We start from the raw sequence: 26,125 nt of genomic DNA on the forward strand, positions 1-26,125 counted from the left end.
GAACTTATAGCGAGAAATACTAAGCTATATTTTTCTATCAATTAAGTAACCTTTGTTTTGTGTGCGGTCATTGTACATAACAATAACCCTTTTTAAAGGCCTCGGATTTCATACTTACTCCCAAAACTCATTGACGGGACTTTTGAAGAGATTAGGAGTGGATAGGTTGTAGGCACACAAGGCAGAGTCCTGATCAGCATTACCTGTACAGTTGGGCTGCACAACATCGTACTCTGACAAGCAGAAGATGGAGTTCCACCAATTGTTACACGTCCGCCAAGGGACATCCCAATCGAGAGAGGACACTACATAGTAGATGGCCCAAGCCAGCACTACAATGTAATAAGCATTAAGCCAAAAGGCCATCACGGCTGCGGCGTATCCCACACCTAGATAGAATACAAAAGCTAGTTAAATTCTAAAATATATAATCAAATAGCTTACTTATTTTATACCTAAACCATTTGCTCTTACTTGTTGATAAATAGAAAAATGTTCGAATCTAATTTTTGATTCTCCCACCTTCATCTCTCTCTCTCCTTTTCACTGCTAGTTAAGTACTAGTTTTCCTAACTCATCCCACTCCTTCCTCATACACTCATCTTTTCGACTATAAAGTTAAAAATAACTTTTTTAAGAAAGCTATTATTGATAAGAATCTCTGAATGAATGTTTTAATTTGAATTTCAAATATGTGGTAGTCCATTCCATTTAATTTCTGTAACTTTTAGAGAAATTTCTGAGTTGTATAATTTACCGTTACTTAAGTCATATTTACTCGATTAATGCAAGATGGTTGTGGATAAAACTCCATATTTAAAATGTTAATAATTTAAAGTCAATTTGTTTTAGTAAACAGAATACCGTCAGAAGCTCGTTGAGAATCAGAAGTATATCAGTATATCCGGTATATCAGTGGTAAATCAAAGGGCTTATCATTCACAACGCAGATAGTTCATTGTGTAGCTTTGTGATTATCAACAAACAATGTCCCCCCCCCCCCAGTGGCGCAGCGGTATGTCTGCGGAATTACAGCGCTAGAAACCGGGTTTCGATACACGTGGTGGGCAGAGCACAGATAGCCCATTGTGTAGCTTTGTGCATAAAACCAAACAAACAAACAAGTTTTATTAAAGAAAATTCAAACACGACGCAGGATGTTTCAAAACGGTATTAGACTGCATATTCAAATTATTTTTCTTCCAAAGTAGCATTGTTTTCGTCTTATTCCCCCCCCCCTCTTCTCAAAATCAAATAATTGGTGATTTGAATGAAATGTGTCAGTGTGCCAAATCATGCGACTGTCGTTCTACTTAATCTATCAAAGTAATATATTTTACTTTGGTCAAAAGGCAATTCCAGAAAAGCAATGGACGCCTATTTCCTTAGAAGTACATTTGAGGTGTTAAAAAATTAATTCGTCATTTCGAGACAACTGGATCCTAGTTCTGAGCGACTAACTACATCTGTGGAAACAAATTGGAGGTCGCTCAAAATATCCAAAAGAAAGCTGAGAAGTATCCTTTTAAGATAAAAAAAAGTGGAAGATGTGCTGTTTGATAGCATGATATGCCAAAACTGTGTGAAGTAATAAAAAACATTACGGCTCAAAGATTATTAGTTTATACATTGTAATGTCGTTAAGGATGGTGATCTACCACTGCGACAAAAAAAAAGTGGAAGATGTGCTGTTTGATAGCATGATATGCCAAAACTGTGTGAAGTAATAAAAAACATTACGGCTCAAAGATTATTAGTTTATACATTGTAATGTCGTTAAGGATGGTGATCTACCACTGCGACTCGGATTTACACATTGGGCTTTGGCTAGGTTAGTAATCGATGAAACGCGTCTAAAAAGCATATTTGACAGACGAAGCCCACTTTCATTTAAATAGATAGGTCAGATCTATAAATACTGTCATCTACGTCTATGAAATCGAAACACAGGTCAATAAAAGTCGCTGATGAAAATGACCGTATCCAAACTGCTCCGATAAATAAAGTTCCTTATGAAAAACTGAGAAATACCACAAAGAGCGAAGAATTGGGGGTAACACCTCATAACTATCTTCCCGAGAAAGGCTTCTGAAAGGAGCTTTCATTACGGTCAAAAATTGTAAGCCCTGCATTGAAGCAAAAATGGCCGAAGAGATCCTCCGGAATTTTACTAGCAGATTTATGGCTCTGCAGTTTCCTCAAGTGAAATGCTTTTTAGAATAAACCACGAAATTTTAAGGATCTGAAACAGGTCATTAGAAATTAGATTATGAGGAACATTGAACACTGCCCATGACAAAGGCTGTTTCCAGTAGCTTCATTTGGGGATAGGCCGGTCGTACCCAAGTGGTTAACATGCCGGACTGTAAATCAGAGAATCCAAAGTTCGCATCCCACTTCCAAAAAGTCGTGCTCCATATTATGGGGCTGAAGGTGCATCATAAGAGTGGCAGTCAAATCCCTTTCCTATTAGAGTAGCCCAAGAGTTAGTGGTGGGTGCAGTTGATTAGATGTGTCTTCTAGTTTAGCCGCTCAAAATTAGGGACGGTAACCCTTATGTACCTTTGTCCGAGACCGAAAAAACAAATAAATCCTTCAGAGATAGGCTCCATATGCTAACTGAGAATGACGGAAAGTATACTGAGCAGCTTATTTGCCATTTTTTGAAACACCCTAAATATAACTTACGGTTCTTAGGGTTCCTCCGGTGAAATTAAGACATTTTAAAAATACAATCACTTCAAATAGAGAAGGTTTCTTTATAATTGTTCCGTATTTGTTATATTAAACTATTTTCAGCAATTTAAAGAGAAACATACCTTTGAAAATGGGACAAATTTTCCATACTCCCAGTCCACCGATACTTAAAAACTGACCTAAAGAAGTTTCCAGGAAAAACGTTGGTATTCCAGCCAGAAACAAGGTTAACAAGTATGGTACGAGAAAAGCACCTGCAGAGAAAAAAATCATATAATTTTATGCTAGAAAACAAAAATATTAAAATTGAACATTAAAATTTCTTTATTTAAATATCAGAGATAATTTTTGTTTAGAAAAATAAAACTCACACCCATATATTTTAATTACCATTCAACAAAATAACACTGAGCTGAATATTTCCATAAGAGGTCGGTTTTCCCACGGCCCAGCATGGCCAGGTGGTTTAGGCGCTTGACTTGCGATCTGAAGGTCGCGGGTTCGAATCCCATCCCCCCAAACATACTTACCCTTTCAGTAAAAAAGTAACCCACTAGCTGGCGGTGGGTGGTGATGACTAGCTGCTTTCACTCTAAATTAGGGACGTTGAGTTTTTCAGAAGTTTTTTTTTTGCTTCTAAATCTTATGTTTCAGTCACATTTATAATATCATACATCGTCTATAAATACTAAATATCACAATTATTGATAATCATTATTTTTTGTTTAGAATTTCGTGCTATTTTTGAAAAATATTTCTATAGTTACTTAAGAAATTTTCTTTTATGAGAAATGCTGAGAAAATATATACATCTATGTTATCTTTAAAACAATATTAGCCAATCAACTGTTGTACCTGCGGGTTCGTAAACATAGACAAGTATTGGGTTGGAGGCGTGAAAAGTTGTTATCTGAAACATACTTGTTTTGTTTTTGAAATTTCACACAAGGCTACTCCATCTCTAATTTAGAAGTGATATGTTAGAGGGAAGGCAGAGAGTCAACACCACCCACCGCGATCTCTTGGACTACTCTTTTACCAACGAAAAGTTGGATTGACCGTAATATTATAATAATAATACCCCCATGGCTGAAATGCGAGAGTGTTCAGTGACGGGATTCAAACTCGTGACCTGTAAAATGCAAGTCAAGCTCCCTAAGAACCAAGCTATTCTGGAACACGATCTTAAAGCTGATAGCATAATTGAGTATCATAAATGGCGTTGCATCGATAACATGACTATGTCGTGTTATGTTACAATCAAGTAAATGTTAACTCCTAATTATTAACAGTACTGAATGAAAAGCAATAGTAAAATATGTCGTGTTATGTTACAATCAATGGAATGTTGATTCACCTAATTATTAACACTACTGAATGAAAAGCAATAGTAAAATATGTCGTGTTATGTTACAATCAATGGAATGTTGATTCCCCTAATTATTAACAGTATTGAATGAAAAGCAATAGTAAAATATGTCGTGTTATGTTACAATCAATGGAATGTTGATTCACCTAATTATTAACACTACTGAATGAAAAGCAATAGTAAAATATGTCGTGTTATGTAACAATCAATGGAATGTTGATTAGCCTAATTATTAACAGTACTGAATGAAAAGCAATAGTAAAATATGTCGTGTTATGTTACAATCAATGGAATGTTGATTCACCTAATTATTAACAGTACCGAAGGTCTCCGATTCACAAAAAGTCAATCAGTTTACAAAACGAGTAACGGTAATTTGGTAAATATTTTACAAAAAAAGGTAATATGCAGTTCATTTTTACGTAAAATAAGTAAAATTTCAGAATCTAAAACAATGCATCTGTTCATTGTCATGTCAGGAAAGAACGAGAGGTGAAAAATAACATCTAAATTTCTGTGACCGATGGAGAAGCCTCCAGTAGCACAGCGGTATGTCTGCGGACTTACAACGCTAGAAACCGGGTTTCGGTACCAGTGGTGGGCAGAGCACAGATATCCCATGAAGAAAAAACAGTAATAAGAAACAAATGTTATATGTACCTTTTACCAAAATTATCTTTACAAACAATTCCATCTACCATACAGTCAGCTATACAAAATCATATTTAAGTTGAAGGATACATTTTGGTCTGAGATGCAACAATAAACGATACATCTCACAAAGCTATAAGAAACTGGAAAGCAAAGTAAACCTATATCTAAAATTTGAGAGGTGTATTATCAAATATGAGATCAACAGTACATTGGATAACTGTTTTTTGTATTATACCCTGTATAAATTAGTAACAATGTAATATATATATGTGTGTGTGTGTGTGTGCATTAATTTGAAGAAAATTTATAACAATGTCTATATTTTACCGGGTTTTTTTTTCAGTTTGAAACAACTAAACTTTAGAAAACGGTAGTCTTCAATATTTTAATCTATAAAATAGTAATAACAATATTCAACAACTGATTTTTAATACTGTTTTAATAGCTAACTTACAAATCAATGAATTATGACCATTATAGGTTTTTGTTTTAGAGCTTAGCATACTCTTAGTTAGATCGGTATACTAAATTAACTAGATTATTTACTGGGTTAATTTTACCTTTTGATCTGTGTTGACAGCTTGCTTCAGTTAGAAGTTATTTATAGTGAAATAATTGTATATTAAAAATGATATTTGTGTATATCATGTGTTCTTCGTATCATGTACTTTTCACCATTTTTAGTAATATGGAACTTTCTGAAATTTACATGTAGTTTCCTTCTATGCAGGCTTTGGCATAAGAACATTTGTTCCAGAACCTTTGGAATTTCTCCGTTCAAGTGTGACATAGTCTCGCTCTCCATTTTTCGGATAAAGTGTTATTTTCCGTGTTGACGAAAAGAAAGACACATCATTTCATTGGCTGAGCAGACCTTAGATTGTATAAGACTGCAAATGTTCAGAGAGAGTAATAGACCACGTAGTAACTCCAACAAGACAAAGAAACTGACACTTGTTGTTCGTTGTGTTTCTCATAAAGATTGTTTTCACTGCCAATAAAACGTATTCAAGCTGTTTATACATTATGCAACTTAAAACCTCAGTCGAGTCTGCAGAATTAGATAACTCGGGAAATTGTTGTTAGATCATCTTGTTTTTAACAGTTATATCTTATTTTTCTTGGGAAATCAGTTCACCTGAGAATATCAAAAGAGGAAATAAAGAAGGAAATATTTTAGTGCCATTATCACATGTGCTGGTTTCTGTTTTTGTCAATGTGCATACTAACCCTTGTTTAATCTATTGGCTTATAAGAGTTGACCGAAATAATGGTTTGTTCTAGATGTAGAAATAATTACAACAACCAAGGGGGATTACTTCAGGTAAATGGAGACAATCGAGGGTCTTCAACGTGAATTGGCACCTGTCGAGTTCGAGACCACTTAGGGAACCCCAACTCTGGTGCAGACCACAAATGATCAGCCGAAAAAAAAGGAATAAATGTGCCACCAGTAGACTACCTCCACCAATTCCAGCTGGTTTTTTTTCAGCAGCGGAGAATGGGAGACAATAAACATCCACTGAAGAGTAAGATAATCTTTAGGTTGAGCAACCAATGATCGAAAGGAAGTAGCATTCCTTGTTTTCTGAGTTATTGAGCAGAGTTTAACTATGTGAGATATCTACAGGATATCTGATTATATCTGCTCTAGCATCAACATTTAGGACAGTCCGTGATCTGCACAATCACAGACTGAAAAGAAGGAACACTCCTTCCTTTCCAATATATTAAGTGATACACTATATAATATATGCACTACCTTTTTGTAATTTCTACTTGCTTACAAATTTAAACAGCCATTTGATTAAAAAATCAGTGATTAAAAGGGTATTATGAACCTTTGCTTTCTTAGCTACTGAGTAAATATTTTGTTGCAAAATGTCATGTGATGTTCTGAGAGAATCGCTACCATAATCTAGCTGAGTGGTGAGAACTCTATGGAACATGCTTCCCTGTTCTCACTAGATGTTTTGACCTAATTACCTGGAAACTATGCAGAATGTTTGAGCCACAAGAGAATGGTGTAAAACAAGAAAATTAAAAGAGTATGGAAACAAAGGATTCCATCTCAACTGTAAGAATCGATAAATATGAAGGTAACTACAATAATTGACATGGAAGGTATTATTGGAAAATGTGGTGTATCTGTTACTTTCATTAATACTAGAAAGATAATCTTTCAATTTTAACACTGAAATATTCTACAGGTAGTGAGATTTCAGAGAAGAGATGAGATTAACAAAATGAAGATCACACAACAACTGAGAGAAAGGAAAACAGAATTTCACCTATGGTTTCTCGGAAAGAGTAGTGCAGAAGATATTTCAAATGTCTCGAGTTGAAATATTCACGAGCAGGTGAAATTATCAGTGTTAAGCGAAATACAGAGACAATGGCTTAGATATCATAGCAAATATATACATGTGGTATATCCAGTATATTTAGTTGTGAGAGGAATATTTTCAATCATGCAGGTTAAAATGTATTTTTTATAAGCAAACAGTTACTGAGTATTTTCTTAACATTGTTTCATTGCAAGATACAATATTAAGGAACGAAAATTAAATGTATACTAAAATAAGATTCACTGAAGAAAACTTTGTAATTCCCAACACAAAACTGGAAATCCCTAGAGAAAGAGAGTGAAAGCGTTGACAAAAGCTAGCATCAAAGATATAGTTGCAGTCGCAACACCCTCAATTCTTCCTAGAGGAGCTGAGCACTGTCTACGGACAACCGGGTGGTAGGAAAGAAATGAGGTTGTGCCGAAAGGTTTGACACGTACTTCAGTTTTCTGAAAGAGGAAAAAGAGTTTGTTTGTTATGAATTTCGCGCAAAGCTACACGAGGGCTATCTGCGCTAGCCGTCCCTAATTTAGCAGTGTAAGACTAGAGGGAAGGCAGCTAGTCATCACCACCCACCGCCAACTCTTGGGCTACTCTTTTACCAACGAATAGTGGGATTGACCGTCACATATAACGCCCCCACGGCTCAAAGGGCGAGCATGTTTGGTGTGACGGGGATTCGAACCCGCTACCCGCAGATTGCGAGTCCAGTGCCCTAACCACCTGGCCATGCCGGACCAAGGGAAAAGAGAAGCATGACCACACGAAATTGGTCAGGTGTAGAGGAATATATATTTTACAGGTGATATAATGCATGAATATATGTCAAGCACGTAAACAAGTTGATTGGCCACTGTCTGCCGTAGTAATCAGAAGTGTTACAACCCACCTTAGCCTACACACTTGGCTGAACCTTTGACCAATGGAATTCGTCTGACTTTACATTGGAATCTGGATTTTTCTACAAAGGATCAAATACTGGATGTTTCTTTCTATCTTCCTTAACCATCCAGTATTTTCGACCATTTGTTATTGAATATTCCTGAAGCATTTTTCTTGCTTGATGGACCACCAGCATGACTGAAGACCCTCCTATCACTTGTAAGATGAAAAAATGCTGAATATTTTGTCCAATATCTACCAAGAATAGTTATAATTAACATCTGAACCACTCCTTAATGCTAGGAATGTGTATTGGACATTAGAATCATTTTCTGAGATTTTACGCTATTTTATGTCCATCAAGTATATAAGGTGAAGATAAATTTATTTTTGTATAACTTGTGTGTGTGTGTACATATAGAATCATATTTAATTTTGTGAAAACAAAATGTGTTTTCTTTTTGTTTCTTGGTTTGTTTGTAGTTAATCACAAAGCTACACAATGGGCTACCTGTGCTCTGCCAACCACGGATATCGAAACCCGGTTTCTAGCGTTGTAAGTCTGCAGACGTACCACTGTGCCGACCGGGGGGGGGGGGGGGGCTTGTAAAGAAAGAAAATAATATATAAGTATATAAATAAAAGAAAAAATATACTTGACAAAACATATGCGTAGCTACAAAACAAATATCCATCACCGCCCACAAGTCATATGGTGAGTAGTTATGTAATATGCCCCGGGTTTTTTGAGGTCCTGGAGGAAGTAAGACCCATATTTCGTTGGGGTACACCGTCTATCCGGTTTAACCTCAATTTCGTCGGACTCGCATGCTTACAAAAACAGAAAATGGGCAGATGTAGATACTCAAGCCCACAAAGTCCAACCTCTTTGTGTATAGTACTCTAATTATTATCTTTTTTTACTATTTTATTAATTTTGTGTGTGTGTGTGTGTGGGCAGCCACCTTCCAATTTCTAGCTGGAAACAACGAAAGATGTAGGACGTTGTGGGCTTGAGCACCTACTTCTGCTTAATTTCTCTTTTTCTAAACATGTGAAAGAGGCGAAATTGAGGTTAAACCGAATAGACGGTGTACTCCCAAGGCAACTTGGGTCTTACTTCCGCCAGTAACTCCAAAAACCTGGAGCATGTTACATAATTACCCACCCTATTATTTGTGCCCCAGTGTTGGATTTTTGTTTGTAGTTAAGCACAAAGCTACACAAAGGGCTATCTGTGCTCTGCCCACCACGGGTATTGAAACTCAGTTTCTTGCGTTGTAATTGTGGGTGCGTTCCATTTTTTCAAGTACGTTTTTTCATTTATTTATTTTTTTCCTTCTCTACAAAATACAATCTAATTATATTTCGCATAAGCTTTGGTTATGCTGTATAAAATTCACGCTATCCTCCCTTTTGATATAATTTGTTGAAAAAAGAATTGTAGCTTACTTAAATATATATATATATTGAATTGTTTTGTAAAATAATAACTAATTAGTTTTTCTCTGTGTTTACGTGAAGTTGTCATTTAATTGCGCATTCACAAACTTTTGATTAAGTAGTAAGATTGGCGCCACTTTAACTTTGCCGTTCATTATCGCTTAATAAAAGTTTAACTGAATTTTAAAGTAATTATTAAACGCCCTCTTGTAGGTATTCAGGTACACTGATGTTCGACAGAAAAGCCAAAACGCAGGTTCAGAATTGTTAAGTGAAGAATAAACAAGACAAAGATAGCAAAGGAAAGCAAGTAACCAAAAAAAACAAAATATTTACTCACACAGTATGTAATATCCCCAAAATTCTGGCCAGCTTCTTGCTGTTGAGATCGATTACAAAAACAAGAGAGAGAGAGAGAGTGATGAACCTCACAGAAACAAGAAGCAGAACTAAGGAAATATCCCATCTTTATACGCAGGCTAAACCCCTAGTAAGGTATCCCACATGTCCACGAGTTACATGCCTCAACCATTTCAAGCCGCTTCTACGAGTTTCTGTGTCACGTTAGTATGCAGCCTTTACTTGTATTAAAGGATTTGCATATGTTTACAACCTTCAGACATGGACGTGATGAACTACATGCAAAAATGCATGAAAGCTTAGAAAAATTATGTAAATTTATCCGAATGAAAATATATTATAAAACAATTATTGGTGGATAAAATCATTGATTCTACAACTTCGATTCACTTGTAATAATCCAAAGTAAAATATAAATTCTTATGACACCTTGCATGTTTTTAGTATCAGCTACCGAAACAGTTGAATTAAGCTAATATAGAACAGAAAGTTACGTGTCGATGTCTAATTGGTTGATCACTTATAATTACGTCAAGCTTTCAAATCGACTGCCAATGCTTCATTGGGAGTATAGCTACAGTCTACTGGGATTAAGAGGAAAAAGAGATAGAAAATAAGTATCGTGACGTATAACCACACTAACTTTTATTTCTGAGATTTTATCCATTTTACCTATCTTTAGCACAACTTCAAAATCAATTAATTACACAATTTTTACAATTCCGTTACATGATTGATTTTTCAATGTTGATTTACATAATGTAAAAATTCGTAAGTACACGCTTATGCTCCACAAAAATAAAAATAAACAAACATTTCTTCTTTACAGTTTAACCACAAAAATCTACTCTGACAATGACTGGACGGTTTTCTTCACGAATAACTGGCTCGGATTTCCTGTATCTCGGAAGTGAATCAATATATCTTCACGATACTTAAGATATATAAGTTGCTTTGTTTTGTTTCACTTTCCTTGATATAGACTATAATCATTGTAAATCCATTTATATTTATACTTTTGACATTTCGCAAGAAGCCTATGAAACATGTGAAATTGTTTTTACTTTAAGATATCGCAAGGGCTTTGGCTCGGTCACATAGTGCGGCTCACATCTATGCTATTTCATTTGGAACATTCTGGTCGTTTGTGTAATAAACTTGAAACAGAACTTACGTCCGGGAACAAGTCTGTGACAAAATTACTTGTGTAAATAATACTATTCTGATAAAGCCATACAAGTTGAGAAATAAAATTATTTGTGAATTAAAATCTTCTAGTAATGAATCTGTTACCATGTTAAAAATTCCTCTAAGACATCAGTACGATCTCTGAAAAATGCTGTTGTAGGTTATGTTTTAATTTAAACGTTTTAGAGATTTGTAATGTTTATTGGCTGGAGGGTAGCTGGATGGGCGCTTCTTAACATCTGGAAATTTCTCCACAGTTTTGGAATAGTTTAGCAGTACAAAACGCAAGTTAGGCTAATGTCGGTTATTATTCATTCTTCAGTCTTTTATTAAATTAGATTGAGTCTGAAATAATAAATTATTATTGATATTATTCAATGTTGGGATATTAAGAGTTACACCATATGTTGTATAGAGCGCTAGAAATTAGGAAATAAGTGAAATTATTGAATTACCATTTAACGAAATACAACTACCCAGTTTTCAACACCTTGTAGCCCAACTCAAACATTTTTTTTATTGACATGTCAGAAGATCTGTACACCATCAATGGCTCTCAGCATGTATAACCGATATTTGATTTCAGTCCACGTTCACTGCAATATGCCCACAGGTACAGTGGCACTGGCATTCGTTATCCTGGTTTTTAGCTCCGTGATGTTTGGCGAACGCAGAGGCCAAGGAATTGGTCCACCCCGACTAATCCATCACCACCTGACGAACAAACTCCAGAGAGGTGGAGCACCATCCTTTAATAAGATTCACCGTGGTTGTATTTCCTCTAGTTGTGTGACCACAAAATGTTCCAGCATGTCAAGGCACACACTGACGGTAACAATGATATCAGCGTAAAAGAAAGGAATAATAATTCTGTTACATGAGACCACAACATACATTCACCTTTTGGCTATTACACACGATGTCAATTATGTCATGAGGGGTTTCCGAGCCCTAAACGTGGACATTATGACGAATCACTTTACCCGAGGTATGAAATGTAGCCTCATCGTTAAACAGTGCATCTTTGTCTTCATCTATGTGGTCAAGGAGGTTCACCGCAAATGTCTTGCATTGTGATCTGTTATTTGGTTGCAGTGCCTGTACCAATTGAAGTTTGTAGGCATGAAGATAAAGTTGTTTGTCAATGACACAAAGCAGGAATGTTTTTGGCATGTTAAGTTCTCGTGAAGCACGGCGATGCGACTTTCTTGGGCAATGCTGAGACAATAAGTTCATCACTTAGAGAGGTCCTTCCAGCTCCCAGTCACTGTAACACACTGCCTGTCTCCAAGAGCCTCTTCAAGATAGTTGATTTTGATGGTGGTTCTTCCCTGTACTGGTGTATGTAATTACACTGCACCACAGTCACTGACTTGGTGTCTGAAAGCCAAATTACGCATTGAGCCTTCTCTTGCAAGTTGTCATTTTACGGGGTAACATGACTCATGGGAGCGAAAACAAAAATATGACTGTTTGAGCTTGGCACAAGATGTTAAAAACTGCATCAGTGTATTTCTTTAGTTATTTAGTTATCAAATCTTAAAATCGTAAAGATAATTTTGGACCACCCTATATATACATTAGTCAAGTTTAAAAGGAAATATCGTATTATTTTCAAATATATATATGTAGTGGTAGCAAAAAAGTATTGCATCCCCAAATTTGTCCACATTTTTCTTCGTTCTGATAATATTTTAAGATTATGCATTGTGGAAGTGTCAGAACTAGTGTAAAACAGTTATGGAAATTGTGTGGTGTAAGCTGACTCATATTTCAGTTATCAAAATACATATATGCATCTTTATTAACAAATTAACTATGACAAACGTACTACAGCAGATGATCAACAAATATTTGGGAAATACGAAAATGAGTAAAATAAATCTAGATTTAAAGATAACACCACTAATGTAATTCACAAAAAGTGGTCACAGAGTCTGTTTCTTGTTTTAATATTTGGTTGATAACTCCTTGACATCGCTGCGGTATAGAGTGAACAGGATACTGAATGTAGGCAAGTGTGAGTTCATGATGCCACACAAAAATTAAGGCTTCCTGTAGTTCCAAGGTACTTCTCAGTTTCTTCTCTTGTACTTTGTTACTCATTACCTTCTAGCAGTTTTTCATAGGGTTAAAATCTGGGTTGTTGCCTGGCTAGCATAGTGTCTTGATCCTCTCCCTTCTAAGATGGTCCTTCATCTGAAGCAATGAAATAAAACCTAAGATGTCTTTTAAATATATGTTGAGTGAAACATCCTCTGTATTTCACACCTCCTGCATTCAATGCATGTATATTACCAACCTTTTCATCCCTGTGCCATGAAGCAGAGTCATCCTCGAATGACTAATCGTTAGTTACACTGAAATGATCTTGAATTGTTGGCTTTAACCTGGTCTCGGGTATCTTAATGTATTTGTCGACATCGACAGTTCCTTTCACTAAATGCAAGTATCCCACACCCTGACCAAAGATGCATTCCCATTTCACCTGATTCTGCAGATGCTTCACACTTGTATTCGAAAACTCTTCTCCTGATCGACGTCGTACAAAGTGAGCCCCATCAGACCTATGTATGTTGAGCTTCAGTCAGCATACTGTTTGGCCCAGTTGAGCCTCATCTTCCTCGTCTTATTGATGAGGAAGGATTTCTTTCTTATCCTTCCTGTTGAGAGACCAATTGAACATACGGCGACAGTAGTATGATTGCGTTTTTCCGTGTAGTTAATTTGCAACCATTGGCCATGATGGCTAGGTAGCATCACACGCACTTTGTAGGCGTAATGCTTCTAAACTGACTGTCCTTAAAAACCTCTATTTATAGCCAAAAAGCAGTTGCTGCAATACCCAGACAACCTATAAAGCTGCTGATGTAATAATTAGACAATATTGTATCATCCATGAAACATATTTGTACCTACATGCACGTATTAGAGCCACAAAACAGACGATGATTTTGAAGAAAAGTGGAGAAAAAATAGGGTGATGCAATAAGGGAGGAGGTTGGGAGTATGAACTACATAAGAAATATCCAGGTAGGGCTTGTAGTTCTACTTAAGATCATTTTACTTAAAATCTTTTATAATTTCATTTCTTTTGTAAAGGCGGAGATTGAGAGTAACGTATAGCTTATAGTAGGTTGGTTTCATTTCATTTATACTTTAGGAATTATTTGAACTTTAAGGGCAGAGGTTGCAAGTAACTTATAGTAGAAATGTATTAGGGTAGTTTCATTTCATTTCTACCTTAGGAATTAGAAGAACTTTTAAGGGTAACTGCCTACTCCCAACTGGCTGTAGACAGTGTAAGGTAGTAGGAGTTGATACGTTGTGGGTGTAAACACTTAACTCCATAGATTTTCCATGATTACTGGCTAGTTTAACATCAGCGTTTGGATTTTGTCTAGTAGATGGGATCCCCAACGCATTTGGGTGCTATTACTACAGACAATATCCATTATAACTTTAAAGTGATGACTGGGATTTACAATGTATTTTTCACAGAACTTCTTAATGTTTATTTTATATTAAGTTCATTGTTGTTTTATAGTGCTGATTTTAATCGCCTATTAACAATTAATGTAATTAATGTAAATAATAGTATTGAAGCTATTTATTTCCTTATATATACATTTATATATAGAGAGAGGGGGGAGACATTTTATTTATTTATTTAAACAACATATTTTGAGTGAACATAATCAAACATTCTGATACCATACGACCAACTAAAATATTTAAATATAACTTTACTTTAGAAACGTTTGAACATTTAGACAGATCTTGGGTATTCATACAAAAACAAAGCGTTAACTTTTGCCTGCAAAGATAAGCCTTGGGTACTTAAGTCCTAAATTCTTTGACGTCAACAAAGTAAGCGCACGTGCATGCATGAGCTTGTGGAATAATATCAACTACAGTCACGAACATCACCACCAAATGTTTAAGCGTTTCGTGTTTTAAAGTAAAAATATTCCACATTAACCCTGTAAAACTCTTTGAGACTGCGTAAAACATAACTAGCCTGACTTTTTGTAACCCTGTTGTCAGGCAGTTTTAAACAACGGATTGAAACAATGGTTATTCTGGGTATTTCTTTATATTTCGTTTGTATAATAAATAGACTAAATGAACTAAAAATAACTGCAGAACAAATTTGAGAAAACAAAAATGCTAATATGTATTTATTTTTATTTCACTAAGTAAACCTGTACTTTTACTGAAATTTAGAAATAAATAGAATAAAAAGTTATTTATGGGACCCTTGCTACATTGAGAACTTTTGACGGAAGCTCCGCAATATTACCAATTCGAGTGAAAAAATCAGTAATGGATGGACTGAAAACTGCATCTATATATCTATCTGTGTGTACTAATTATTATAAAGTAGCTAGTAGCTACAATAGTGAATGGCGTACGTTGTGTAGTTAATTTAACTATTCAAAAATCAAATTGATTTTAAAATGTTCAGTTCAACTGTAGTACCGGTTTCAAATCGCAGTGTTAAATTTCCTGGGCATGTGTTGAAACTGGCAATGATACTTTTCGTATCTTAAAGCAGTATAATATGCAGGAATATCATACGTTTTGTGTCTGCTTTTAGTTATGCAGGAACTTTTAAAACGTTTGTTTATCTTTTCTATGCAGTTTTGACACAAACACGTAATCCAGAAAACTGAAGAAGTTGCCTTATTCTAGTTCCTCTGTTTCTTTGTTACCTATAGCCGGTCCCCTAGTGGGACAGAGATAAATCTACAGACTTACAACGCTGAAATCTAGTGTTCGATTCCCTGCGGTGGACATAGCAGATAGCCCAGTGTGGCTGTGCTATACAACATACAAACAATACTTTTGACCTGGCATGGCCTGGTGGTTAGGGCGCTCGATTCGCAATCTGCGGGTCACAGGTTCGAATCCGCGTCACCGATCATGTTCGCTCTTTCAGCCGTTATTTGACGGTTAATCTCACTATTCGTTGGTAAAAGAATGAGTAGACCAGGAATTGGCGGTGGGTGACGTTGAGTAGATGCCTTCCCTCTAGTTTATCACAACTATATTAGGGAAGGCTAGCGCAGATAGCCCTAGAGTAGCTTTGCGTGAAATTCAAAAGAAACTCTGTAGCAGATAACGTCTATTCTTCCCGAGGGGATCTTGCAGTAACATCGCACATCCGTGTTGAAAGGGTCGCTCTGCTTGCAAATGCTACGAATGAACAAACTCACAAAGTGACGCTATCGATTGGATAAAAGAACTGACTTTATCTATTGAATTCAAGTGCACTTTCTTGATTCATTTCTATTTTCGAGTGAAGACTACATATTGAAACCATCCTGTTTTATTTTTGCGGAGATCAATTCTGCATAAGAACGCACAGTGCTTTTTTATGTTTTTGGTGTTATAAAGATTGTGTTTACTCTTGACAACTTGTACAGTCTCTTTATTCAATTCACTGGAGAATTCAGTTAATTACAGTTACTTCACAAGTTTTCCGTCATAAGTGTCATAACTTGCGAGGAAATCAGTTTTACCTGGTAATACTACAGCAGTAAGTGTGCACGTGCGTGGGTGCTTGTTTCAATGCCTGGATCATTGTGAATTAGAGAGTTCCTTATGGAAACTGGATATAAATTTTATTCAAAATATGTAAAGTAACTAATTAATAATCTAATAAGGCTACTACTAGTGCATATCAGCGGAGTGATATAGGTAGCTGTAAATTAGTTTTACTTTTACATATGGACTATATAAATAACAGAATTTTGGCCTTCATATTCCTGTTTTTACACACACTGCATTTAACTGTGTATGTAAAAAATACAATGCTATGTATAAATACTGTCACTGTTATATGGTGACATAAACAGTCGTAAACTTTAAGTTCTAGCTTTCATTTATTGATAATTGGGATTTATTCTTTATTACAAATCAAATATATATTTTTGTTTGTTTTAGAAAGAAATAGATGAACTTGGACCCGTATAGAACGATATCCTTATTTAATATATCTTTTAAATCATTTCGTTGATGTGCCGATAAAAAACATCTACATATTTGATAATGTAAGATTATAGTACGAATCGCGTTGCCACAAAAATGTCCTCCAAATTTTAAGGCTTCGGCTGCACTATAAGAGTGGCAATCAAATCCCACTGTTCGGTTAGACGAGATTAGTCGAAGAATTGGCAATGGCTGCCGTTGACTAGCTAGCTGTCTTACTTCTAGTGTATCAGTGCCAAATTAGGGACGGCTGTAGATTGTTTTTTGTGTAGCTTTGCTTGAAATTGTCAAACATGTATTTCAACAAAACTGATACATTCAATACAAAGTGTGTTCAAACACAGTCAACGATGAGGACAAGATGAATCTATATTCAAAATTGATGACCAATAAATATTATCTTAGTTTACAGTTGAAACGTCCTTCTCAAACAAACAATCCATGAAAATTCCTAATCTTACTATTGAAATCTCAGTTTAAGCTTGTTTGTTTTGTTACGTCTCCGTTCGTTAGTTGATTTTCCGTAACTTCGTTCCGACGAAACTTTAGCGACACAAGTCCTTACTTAATAAAACTGGTTTATTCTTTCCGAATACAACTTTACGATACACTTAATTTCAACAGTCGCGCTATAACAAACGCTATATCTCACGTGGCCAACAATATTTTGTCCGCATACATTCAATTACTCATTACACTGTTCCTGATGTCCCGTCACGTTGTCAACGTCTTATATATATAAACAAGACTAACACATATCTAGTAAGTGCTAGGGCATTCTTGAAGGAACAGGATATTTCTAGAAAACAGGTGGCGTGATACTAGTCACGTGACCTCGCTGACGCAACAGTTTGTTTGGAATTAAGCACAAAGTTAATCAATGGGCTATCTGTGCTCTGCCCACCACGGGTATCGAAACCCGGTTTCTAGCATTGTAAGTCCGCAGACATACCGCTGTGCCACTGGGGGGCCTCAGTTTAAGAAATAGAATGAACTCAAAAATAAATAAATGCAACCATCGAAAAGGGGGCCAGAATAAGAACAATATCGCAATCTAACTCAAACTTTTTACTTAAAACTAATAACAAGATAAACAAGGAGAAAAAACACATTAAAATAACTTTAATTACGTGGCAGTATAAGAATACAGTTTCGGACGCAAGCTTAAGATAAGTTAAACCAGTATAAATGAAATGGACTTGAAGAGAGCAAGTGCTTAACGGGCATACAATCCAAAAAACGTTTTTCTTTTTATTCTACATATTTGGTGAAAGTATTTACTCGTAAGAATAGCAGTGTAATAAACATATATCCTAGATTAGAATCCCCACAATGCAGTTTTACTCAGTGACACATAAGTAGTATATTATGTAACCTTCTTTGTCTAACTTTACATGCATCTTTCGTCCCTTACTTCTGTATTATTCTTTTATTATTTTTTTCAGTACGGCGGGACATTGGATAATTGCTGATGTTGTTTGCAGTTCTCCGCACCCATATCCTCAATACCACAAATACCATAGTTTTTAGTAGCAGCTAAAAGGATACAGTTTAGTTATTTAATAAATATGGGTGTTTTACTGGCATGAATTCCGTATCCCCTATCGCAGGAAAAGTGCGAAAGAATTTATGATTTTAAAAAAGGCTGTGTTCTGTTTTTTCGTATATGCTATAAATACACCTAAAAAACTTATACACCACCGTCAGTTTAGAAATTATTTTAACTCTTGAAAGTGTTCTAAAACTCGAGTAGTTTCAACAGTGTTGGTTCTCGTTTTTTAACACTGTTTTAGTTGTATATCAAGATAAAAATTGAATAAATTCGTTAAATGTATAAATGCATTTAGTGCACCAAACCAAACTTCTGAAATGATAGCAGTTTGATATTTAGGAGATTTTTACCACTAAAATAAAATCAGATAATTCTTGTTTCATTATTACTTAACGAAAAACTGCTACTTTCATTAAAGCCAGGTAATATTTTTCTTTTTTGTTAGCAAATGGTAAAGTTGTGATTATTGTTACAAGAAACTGAGTTCTCAGATACTTTGTCTCCAGTAGATTTCTGATTGATTAACATGTAGCATCTTTCTCTCTGCCTTAACAACATCATATAAATGTTTAGCACTTTAGTATTTTAGTGTCTTATGATATATAATTACTCTAATGATTCATTGTATATACTGCTATGATATTATTTTAGTAATTTATTACATTGTAATGATGTATCTAGGACTTTAGTGTTTATGTGTCATGAAATATAGTTTTCAGTATTTATAATCATGATTATTAAATATAAAGTATTACCAATTATGCTTTTGTTACCTATAGATGATTTAATATTTATGTTGCAATGACGTAAAGATTTCCTCACTACTTATGAAATGTGGTCTATAAAATGCTTTAGTACTTGAAACATTAGGGTCAGCACATCGATAACTAACGTGGTATAAGTAGTTTTCTCTTTATGACCACTGTGGGATTGAATATTTTTTTCCTTATGATCGACACGGTATTTATACTTGTGTTATTATGATCAATATAGCACTATAATATTTTAACTTATGACCAGTACTTTAATACTTCACTACACTAGAGTACTTTAGGAGCTTTTGTTTATACAAAATAGTAATTTGATATTCCTGTCCTCATAACCAAAACTATAAGTACTTTTGTCGATAACTTCATACTTTATCAGCTCTGTCTATGTGACCAAAAAAAGGGTAGAATATATAAACTTTTCTGACCAAAACAATAATTTAACACTTTTGTCTTCAGTACATTTTGTAACCAATACATATACTTACGAATGACTTTTGTCTTTGTAACCAAAACTGCGTTCGTTCTCTTATAACCAATTCAGTAGTTTATTTTTAATGACCAAAATTAGCTTTTTATTACTTCTGTTGTTACCCATTTTGCTTGATTTAGTGAATAATCGAGTTAGATTGATTCTGATATTATCAAAATTAAATAACTAACTTAAACCACTTTGAGAGAGAGGGGGTGACCATAATCCTACGTATTCTCCAACAAATTTCAGCTTCCAAATACAACTGCAGAGATTTCAATTTTCATTATCTGTTTGGCGATGCTTAATTGTTAAAGTTCTTTTTTAATGAAACCCAAGACGGATTTAGATTTTTCGAAATTGACTGATTTATCTTTTTTGTTTGTATTTTTGTTCTCGCAATTGGTACGTGAGATGCGTTACACTTAAAATTGCCAATTAATCTTAAGCCTAGCAAACATTATAAATACAGAAGTTGATAAAAACATGTCAATCTATAGATATCACAAAGGAAGATAAATAACAGAGTTAAACGACTTATTGCATGAATATAACTGTGATTAATTAAAACAGAGAATTACAGTATGAAACTACTATTACAGGTTAAGAATTCAATGTAATAACAATAATAACAAATTGTACCTCCTCCATTCTTGTAACATAAATAAGGAAATCTCCAGACGTTCCCCAGTCCAATGGCATACCCTACGCAGGACATTAAAAAGTCAAGTCTTCCAGTCCAATTACCTCGTTCAGGTAGATCATGATTTGGAGATACTGCAGGGGCAACAGTATTTGTTCTAGGGGTGTTAATTGGAGAGCTTCCATTTACTGAAAAGTTGTTAATTTCGGGATTAGATATATCGTTTACGTAATCGCCCATCTTGAATTATTTCAAAACATTCAAAGATGAAGTTATTCAGTCAAATGGCTTTTAAGCAGCGATCGATGTTACTTTTTAGTTTAAGTTCCATATATATATATATATATGTCTATATATCCAATTATGTCTTCACTAGTTTTACAATAACAGCGGATAATTTGATCAACGTGGTACCTTCTTACTAGTATCAATTTCGAAATTGCGGGAGTGTTTTTGTCATTTTCTTTATAATTTTAAAGGTAATATGGTAACAAAGACTTCGAGTCAGTGGAAGAAACTTTCATATCCCAAATCTTGTTGACTGACGTTCGCGTGCAGGTGTTTATTAAACAAACGACTATCGCAAAAATTGACCTTTAAAAGTGTCGTCAAGTAATTTCTGACTTCGAAGGTCAAGGCACATTTACTGATAATTGTAAATTTTCAAACAGGAAATTACAGATAACTGAGAAAAATTAGCTTTAACTTCAGTTTAATCACTTTAATGTTTAAGAGCTCGATTTACAAAGCTAAAGAAATTAGCCATCTAACAAAATGCGACAGTTCTATACTGATTCCATCTGACACTAGCTGATGAAAGAGATCACCACACTCCTTTCTCATAGTTACATTATAGTTATGTCAACAAACGCGTCTTTCGTCTGCGCATGAGCTTAAAGTAGCTTAAAAGAAACATGTTACTATATCTACTCTGAACTCACGCACACATGTTGTTATTATAGATTTTGTTTTCATTTTAAAATACAATCTTGTGCTGGCTAAAGGTTTGTAAATGCAGTTATTATTCTGTTTGAAATTTTACGAAAGTTAAAATAAATAACATTCATGTTTTTGTCTGTTTGTTGTTTTTTCCCCCATGCGAAAGCATTCAAGTAAGGTAACAAATGTTGTGTGACTTTTCCCTTTGTGGAAGTGTCTTCCTGTCTTAAAAAGTTAAATCCGTGAGAATATAATACATACGTTCAAGATATCTGTTAGTGTTGTTAATATTAATAAATGGAAAAGTGTACGATTTCAATCAAACATCGTCATTTAGTTAGCACATTCTACTTATGCCACTATCATCAAGTGTATTAGTCGTAGTATTTAAGCACGGCATGTTGGCTAATGATGAATCCAGTCTATTTCCATAAGTTTAGAATTTCATAACAGCTATATAGATATTGCTAAAACATGTAATATTTTGATATATTGTTTACAAATAATTCTTGTAAGCTTATTTTAAAATTTCGGAAAACTTATTACAGAATCTGTTTATCATAAATAATGTAAACGAATATTCCTTGTTGCATCGTTTAATGGAAATGTAAGGATCTACATCCTATAATAGATAGAACATGCACATCCTAAATCATTTACTAGAAGAAATCATGTACATCTTGCATCATTTAGTGAAAATACATGTAATGTACATGATTTCTTCTAGTAAATGATGTAAGACACACATGTGTTTTAACCAAATGATACAAGATGTACATGATTTCTTCTAGTAAATGATGTAAGACACCCTTCACGAAGCTCGAATACGGAGGAAATTGAACTCACATCACATAAACGTATACGCGAAGTTCTTGATAATCACCCTATAGAGTTAAACGAAGCAGTTCGGTATATTTGAAAGAAACTGATCAACATAGATACGCAAATTCCTATATGAATTTAGCATATCGCTACCCTGATGTGAATTTTACAGCATGAAGGAGAAGTATACCAAACTAAAGATTCAAAAAATATAACGCAATGATTTTACTCTGGATTTTGATATTTCTTAAATCATTTTTTTAAAGGGGCCTTAGATGAAACTAAACAAAACAGATATAATAAATGTTTAAACAAATTAGAACTTCATATCTTTAAACGAAGAAATATTAGTAATGACATTGTTTTCGCAATATCTCGTTGAGGTACAGTGAAGAATTTTTGTGCAGTCAACGATGACAAAACTATATTAGCTAGATGAATGATATACTGTTCTTTCGTTTTCTTTAATGTACTGAAATATTTTCAAACACTTTGTTGCAATTAAGTTTTTGATATAAATAGAAATAAATGTAACGTGTATTTAACGATCATAGTGACTTGACGCAATCTGACAAATACAAAAACGAGAAAACCAACTTAAGCATCTACAAATAGTTTTATTTAGCTTGCTTTCACAACTCAGAACTGACTTTCATTTATGACTACCGTTTTTATTCAGTTACTTTAACCATCTGGCTCTAACTGAAGTTCAATTAGCAGACTCTGTACAGGAGCTGATTTTCAACCAGTACTCAATGAAAACCGGTACATAAAATTTGCTAGAAATTTACCACTGCTCATGACGAAACTGACTCTCAGCCTTGGCCCAATTAATTAAATAAGCAGTTATTCCATTACTTTAAACGTCACAATTTAGCTAGAGGCCATTAGGTTCACCAACCATACCCTCATGGTCCAGCAATAACATTGAATTTTAGCCTAATTAAATCAGCCATTTACTGACTTTAAACTTTACCAATCGATTTTAATTCCTCATGAGGACATTAACTTTTACACATATATATACACCTTGAAGGTTTATCTTTATCAGATAATCTCAAACTGTTCGTCGCGCCCCCAAGAGGGCTCACGGAATGCTCCAAAAATGATCACGAAAGTGTTCAAAAGATACAACAAATATCTTTAAAGTTTCTTTTCTTTTGTTTTCTTCTTTGTAATATTGGTGTATTCAAAGAGAGTTTCTTCATTTTCTTTATCACTTCATTGGCAGGTTTTGCAACAAGGAAAGCATTTCCTGTTTTTAATGTTTAGTTAATTTCAGATTTTCGCGAATATCTACACAAGTGCTGTATATATATACTAGAGGAAAGGAAACTAGTCAACACCATCTACAGCCAATTCCTGGACTACTCTCACTTGACTGAATAATAAGATTTAACCGTCACTCTTATAACGCACCTACGACTTCAAAGTACAGAGAGTGTTTTTAGCCGCGGCATAACGGCTCATAGAACTGCTCTGAGTTTTTTTCTTTTTTTTCAAGTACAACTTTTAGCTCATAGCTCCGTCATTTCTTAACCAATTTGAGATCTAATTAAAGTTTTCGACTCAGAAGGTCAAACCCTTTAGATTGTTTTATTTGACCTCGCCTCAAGGTCTCATAGATTAATTTACCCTAATCCTGCATAAAAGAATTTCAATTTGAGGGTAGACTGGTAGAGATCCTGATGACTAATAAAATCGAATTGGGTATATGCGTGCCCCACGCTTCGTACTGCTGGCGCACTAAAATATAGCTAGGAAAAAAAAGGTCTCATAAACTAATTTCCTCTAATCCTGCCCTAAAATAATTTCAATTGCCGCGGCTATTGAGGATTCCCTCTTCTTTTTTTTTGTTTGTTTGTTACGCGACACGAACCACATATCCCGCTAACAACTAGGCCACGCCGTCCATTCAATTTAGTATTTTACACGCTTTGGGATTAAAACATTTAACACCTAAACTAACTTAAAAACACTTAAAGTTAGAGTATAACTTAAAAATAAACTGTATATCTAGAACTGTTTATTGTAGTAGCGTTGTGTGTGTGTGTGCGTGTGTTTCGAGTGTTAGATATTATCGGTTGATTTTTAGTTCCATGAGAAATGAGGACATCTTGATTACTCACCCTCACAAAAGGGGGTATCGGACTGAAAACGTTGGAGAACTCATGTAAGTTACTTTCAGTCACCTGATAACATTAAACTTTCACCTTGACATTTTATCCTGAGATCGATAAAGGGTGCTATGATATCTTCATAACATGCAAATGACTTTGAGGCATGACCTTATGACACTAACTATTAATCACTTACTTTCATCCTAAAATATTACCTTTAGGTCATTAAAAATTATTACAATTTCCTCATGAATTTGATAGTTTGTTTGCTTGTTTGTAGTTATGCACAAAGCTACACAATGGGCTATCTGTGCTCTGCCCACCACGGTATCGAAACCCGGTTTCTAGCGTTGTAAGTCCGCCGACATACGCGGGGGGCGACTTGTAATAAACTTTTAGTAATGACCTGGTGACAAAACCTTTACCCAGTTTACTTTCTAATTTTACCAAGCGGTTATTAAATTGTACGTAATGTAAGCTTCCCTCAAAACCTGTATTCACAGATAAACACACAACCGAATCTGAACCTACCCACAATGTTGATGGTCATTGCAACAGCAACAAGAGTAAGGTACAATTACATTTCTGTATTTAAATATGTTACAGAATTAATATTGTAAAATGTAAGTTTCATACAATAAAGAAGAGCATCATGGGCGAGTTTAAAAGTTTTTAACTATATGGTTAAGAGCGCGTGTATAAAATTCGAGAGATCGTAGGACAAACGATTAAGATAAATGATGCCGTCATTTTGCGGGACTGATAAACGAAAGGAAGATCCAATAACCCTTACCATTTCTTTTCCTCCCTTTAACTCCCTCCCCCACCATCGTCTTTTCACGTCCTTACTTCTCACATTTGTTGCAATCGCTACACTACAGGCCGTTGGAAAGCCATGAGGTGTGATCTCCAATTATATCATCACGAGACGTTGTGCACAGGATAATGTGGCTTGTTATAATAACGGACCTAAAAAGGAAGTATTCTTCTATTGAAACAGTTCTTCTCCAGGAAATACCGTACATAGTGTTGCTCTCTATATACTGCTGCAAAGCATCGTTTCTCGACCCTGTAACACAACCACATTGTTAACATGTACCAACGGATGTAATGGTTAAGATATATTTTAAAATTCAAATTCATGTCAGAGCATTATCCACATAGTTGTATATTCCTGCTAAGTTTTATTCACTTTCCTTTCTAAGTAAGTTAAAATAAAGGGTACTTCACAAAATGGTTGTTCTTTTTACGAATAGTTGCTATGCATTGGAGTTATAACTACTGTTAATTTCCTTGTTTTCCATAGTTTTCATCTCTAATAAAATAAACCATACTTCATTGCAATTGCGTAGTAGTTAACGTTAATTAGTGTACCAATGGGTTTTTTTTATCTTTAAGCACAAAAATATACCATGGGCTGTGCCCACCAGGGGTATCGAATTTCGATTATTTACCGTGAGCTAACCGCTGAGCCACCGGAAGTCAAGTAACAATGGAAAGTAGCATTGGTTAAAAAGTATCCCATATCAAATACAACACTGTCACAAAACGAAGCGGAGAAAAAGGATTCTTCTAACAGGTCACGCTAAATTAAAGTATGCGGCATGCAGCAACAGAATATACTTTTCTCCAGCAAATGGTTCAAATATTTTTTCTTTTCTTTTTTTTCAAGTAGGAAAGAAGATAGTGAAATGACTTATACTGATGGTTAATATAGGTCAAATCCTGTGTTTCTCTTAGAATTAATTCAAAATATCTTCGACTATATTTAGTCTAATGCCCATGATTTCGTGCTACTGCCCAACACTGCGATTTCCATTATAAGAAGGTTCTGCGAAAGATGGCGATGTCAGTTACAGGCGAAATATCTTGACA

The 26,125-nt window shown here is 34.8% G+C and overlaps 1 protein-coding gene across 4 annotated transcripts in view; it reads right to left on the minus strand.

The window, feature by feature from the left end:
- LOC106460094 (sodium- and chloride-dependent GABA transporter 1-like) overlaps positions 1–25,197 on the minus strand; it is a 64,997-nt gene extending 39,800 nt beyond the window's left edge. The window contains exons 1-4 of one of the 4 annotated variants that reach the window (XM_022386714.1): positions 25,044–25,197; positions 20,369–20,557; positions 2,820–2,951; positions 119–389 (exon numbers count right to left, since the gene is read on the minus strand). In XM_022386714.1, coding sequence (XP_022242422.1) covers positions 119–389; positions 2,820–2,951; positions 20,369–20,557; positions 25,044–25,080 — 629 coding nt within the window. In that variant the 5' untranslated portion in view covers positions 25,081–25,197. Of the gene's footprint in view, positions 1–118; positions 390–2,819; positions 2,952–20,368; positions 21,191–25,043 lie in introns of those variants that run through there. The other 3 variants (XM_022386715.1, XM_022386716.1, XM_013919776.2) reach the window with 3 other exon arrangements.
- Positions 25,198–26,125: the final 928 nt, after the last annotated feature.

The sequence above is a fragment of the Limulus polyphemus genome, unplaced genomic scaffold (assembly GCF_000517525.1).
Source record: "Limulus polyphemus unplaced genomic scaffold, Limulus_polyphemus-2.1.2 Scaffold707, whole genome shotgun sequence".
Lineage (NCBI taxonomy): Eukaryota > Metazoa > Arthropoda > Merostomata > Xiphosura > Limulidae > Limulus > Limulus polyphemus.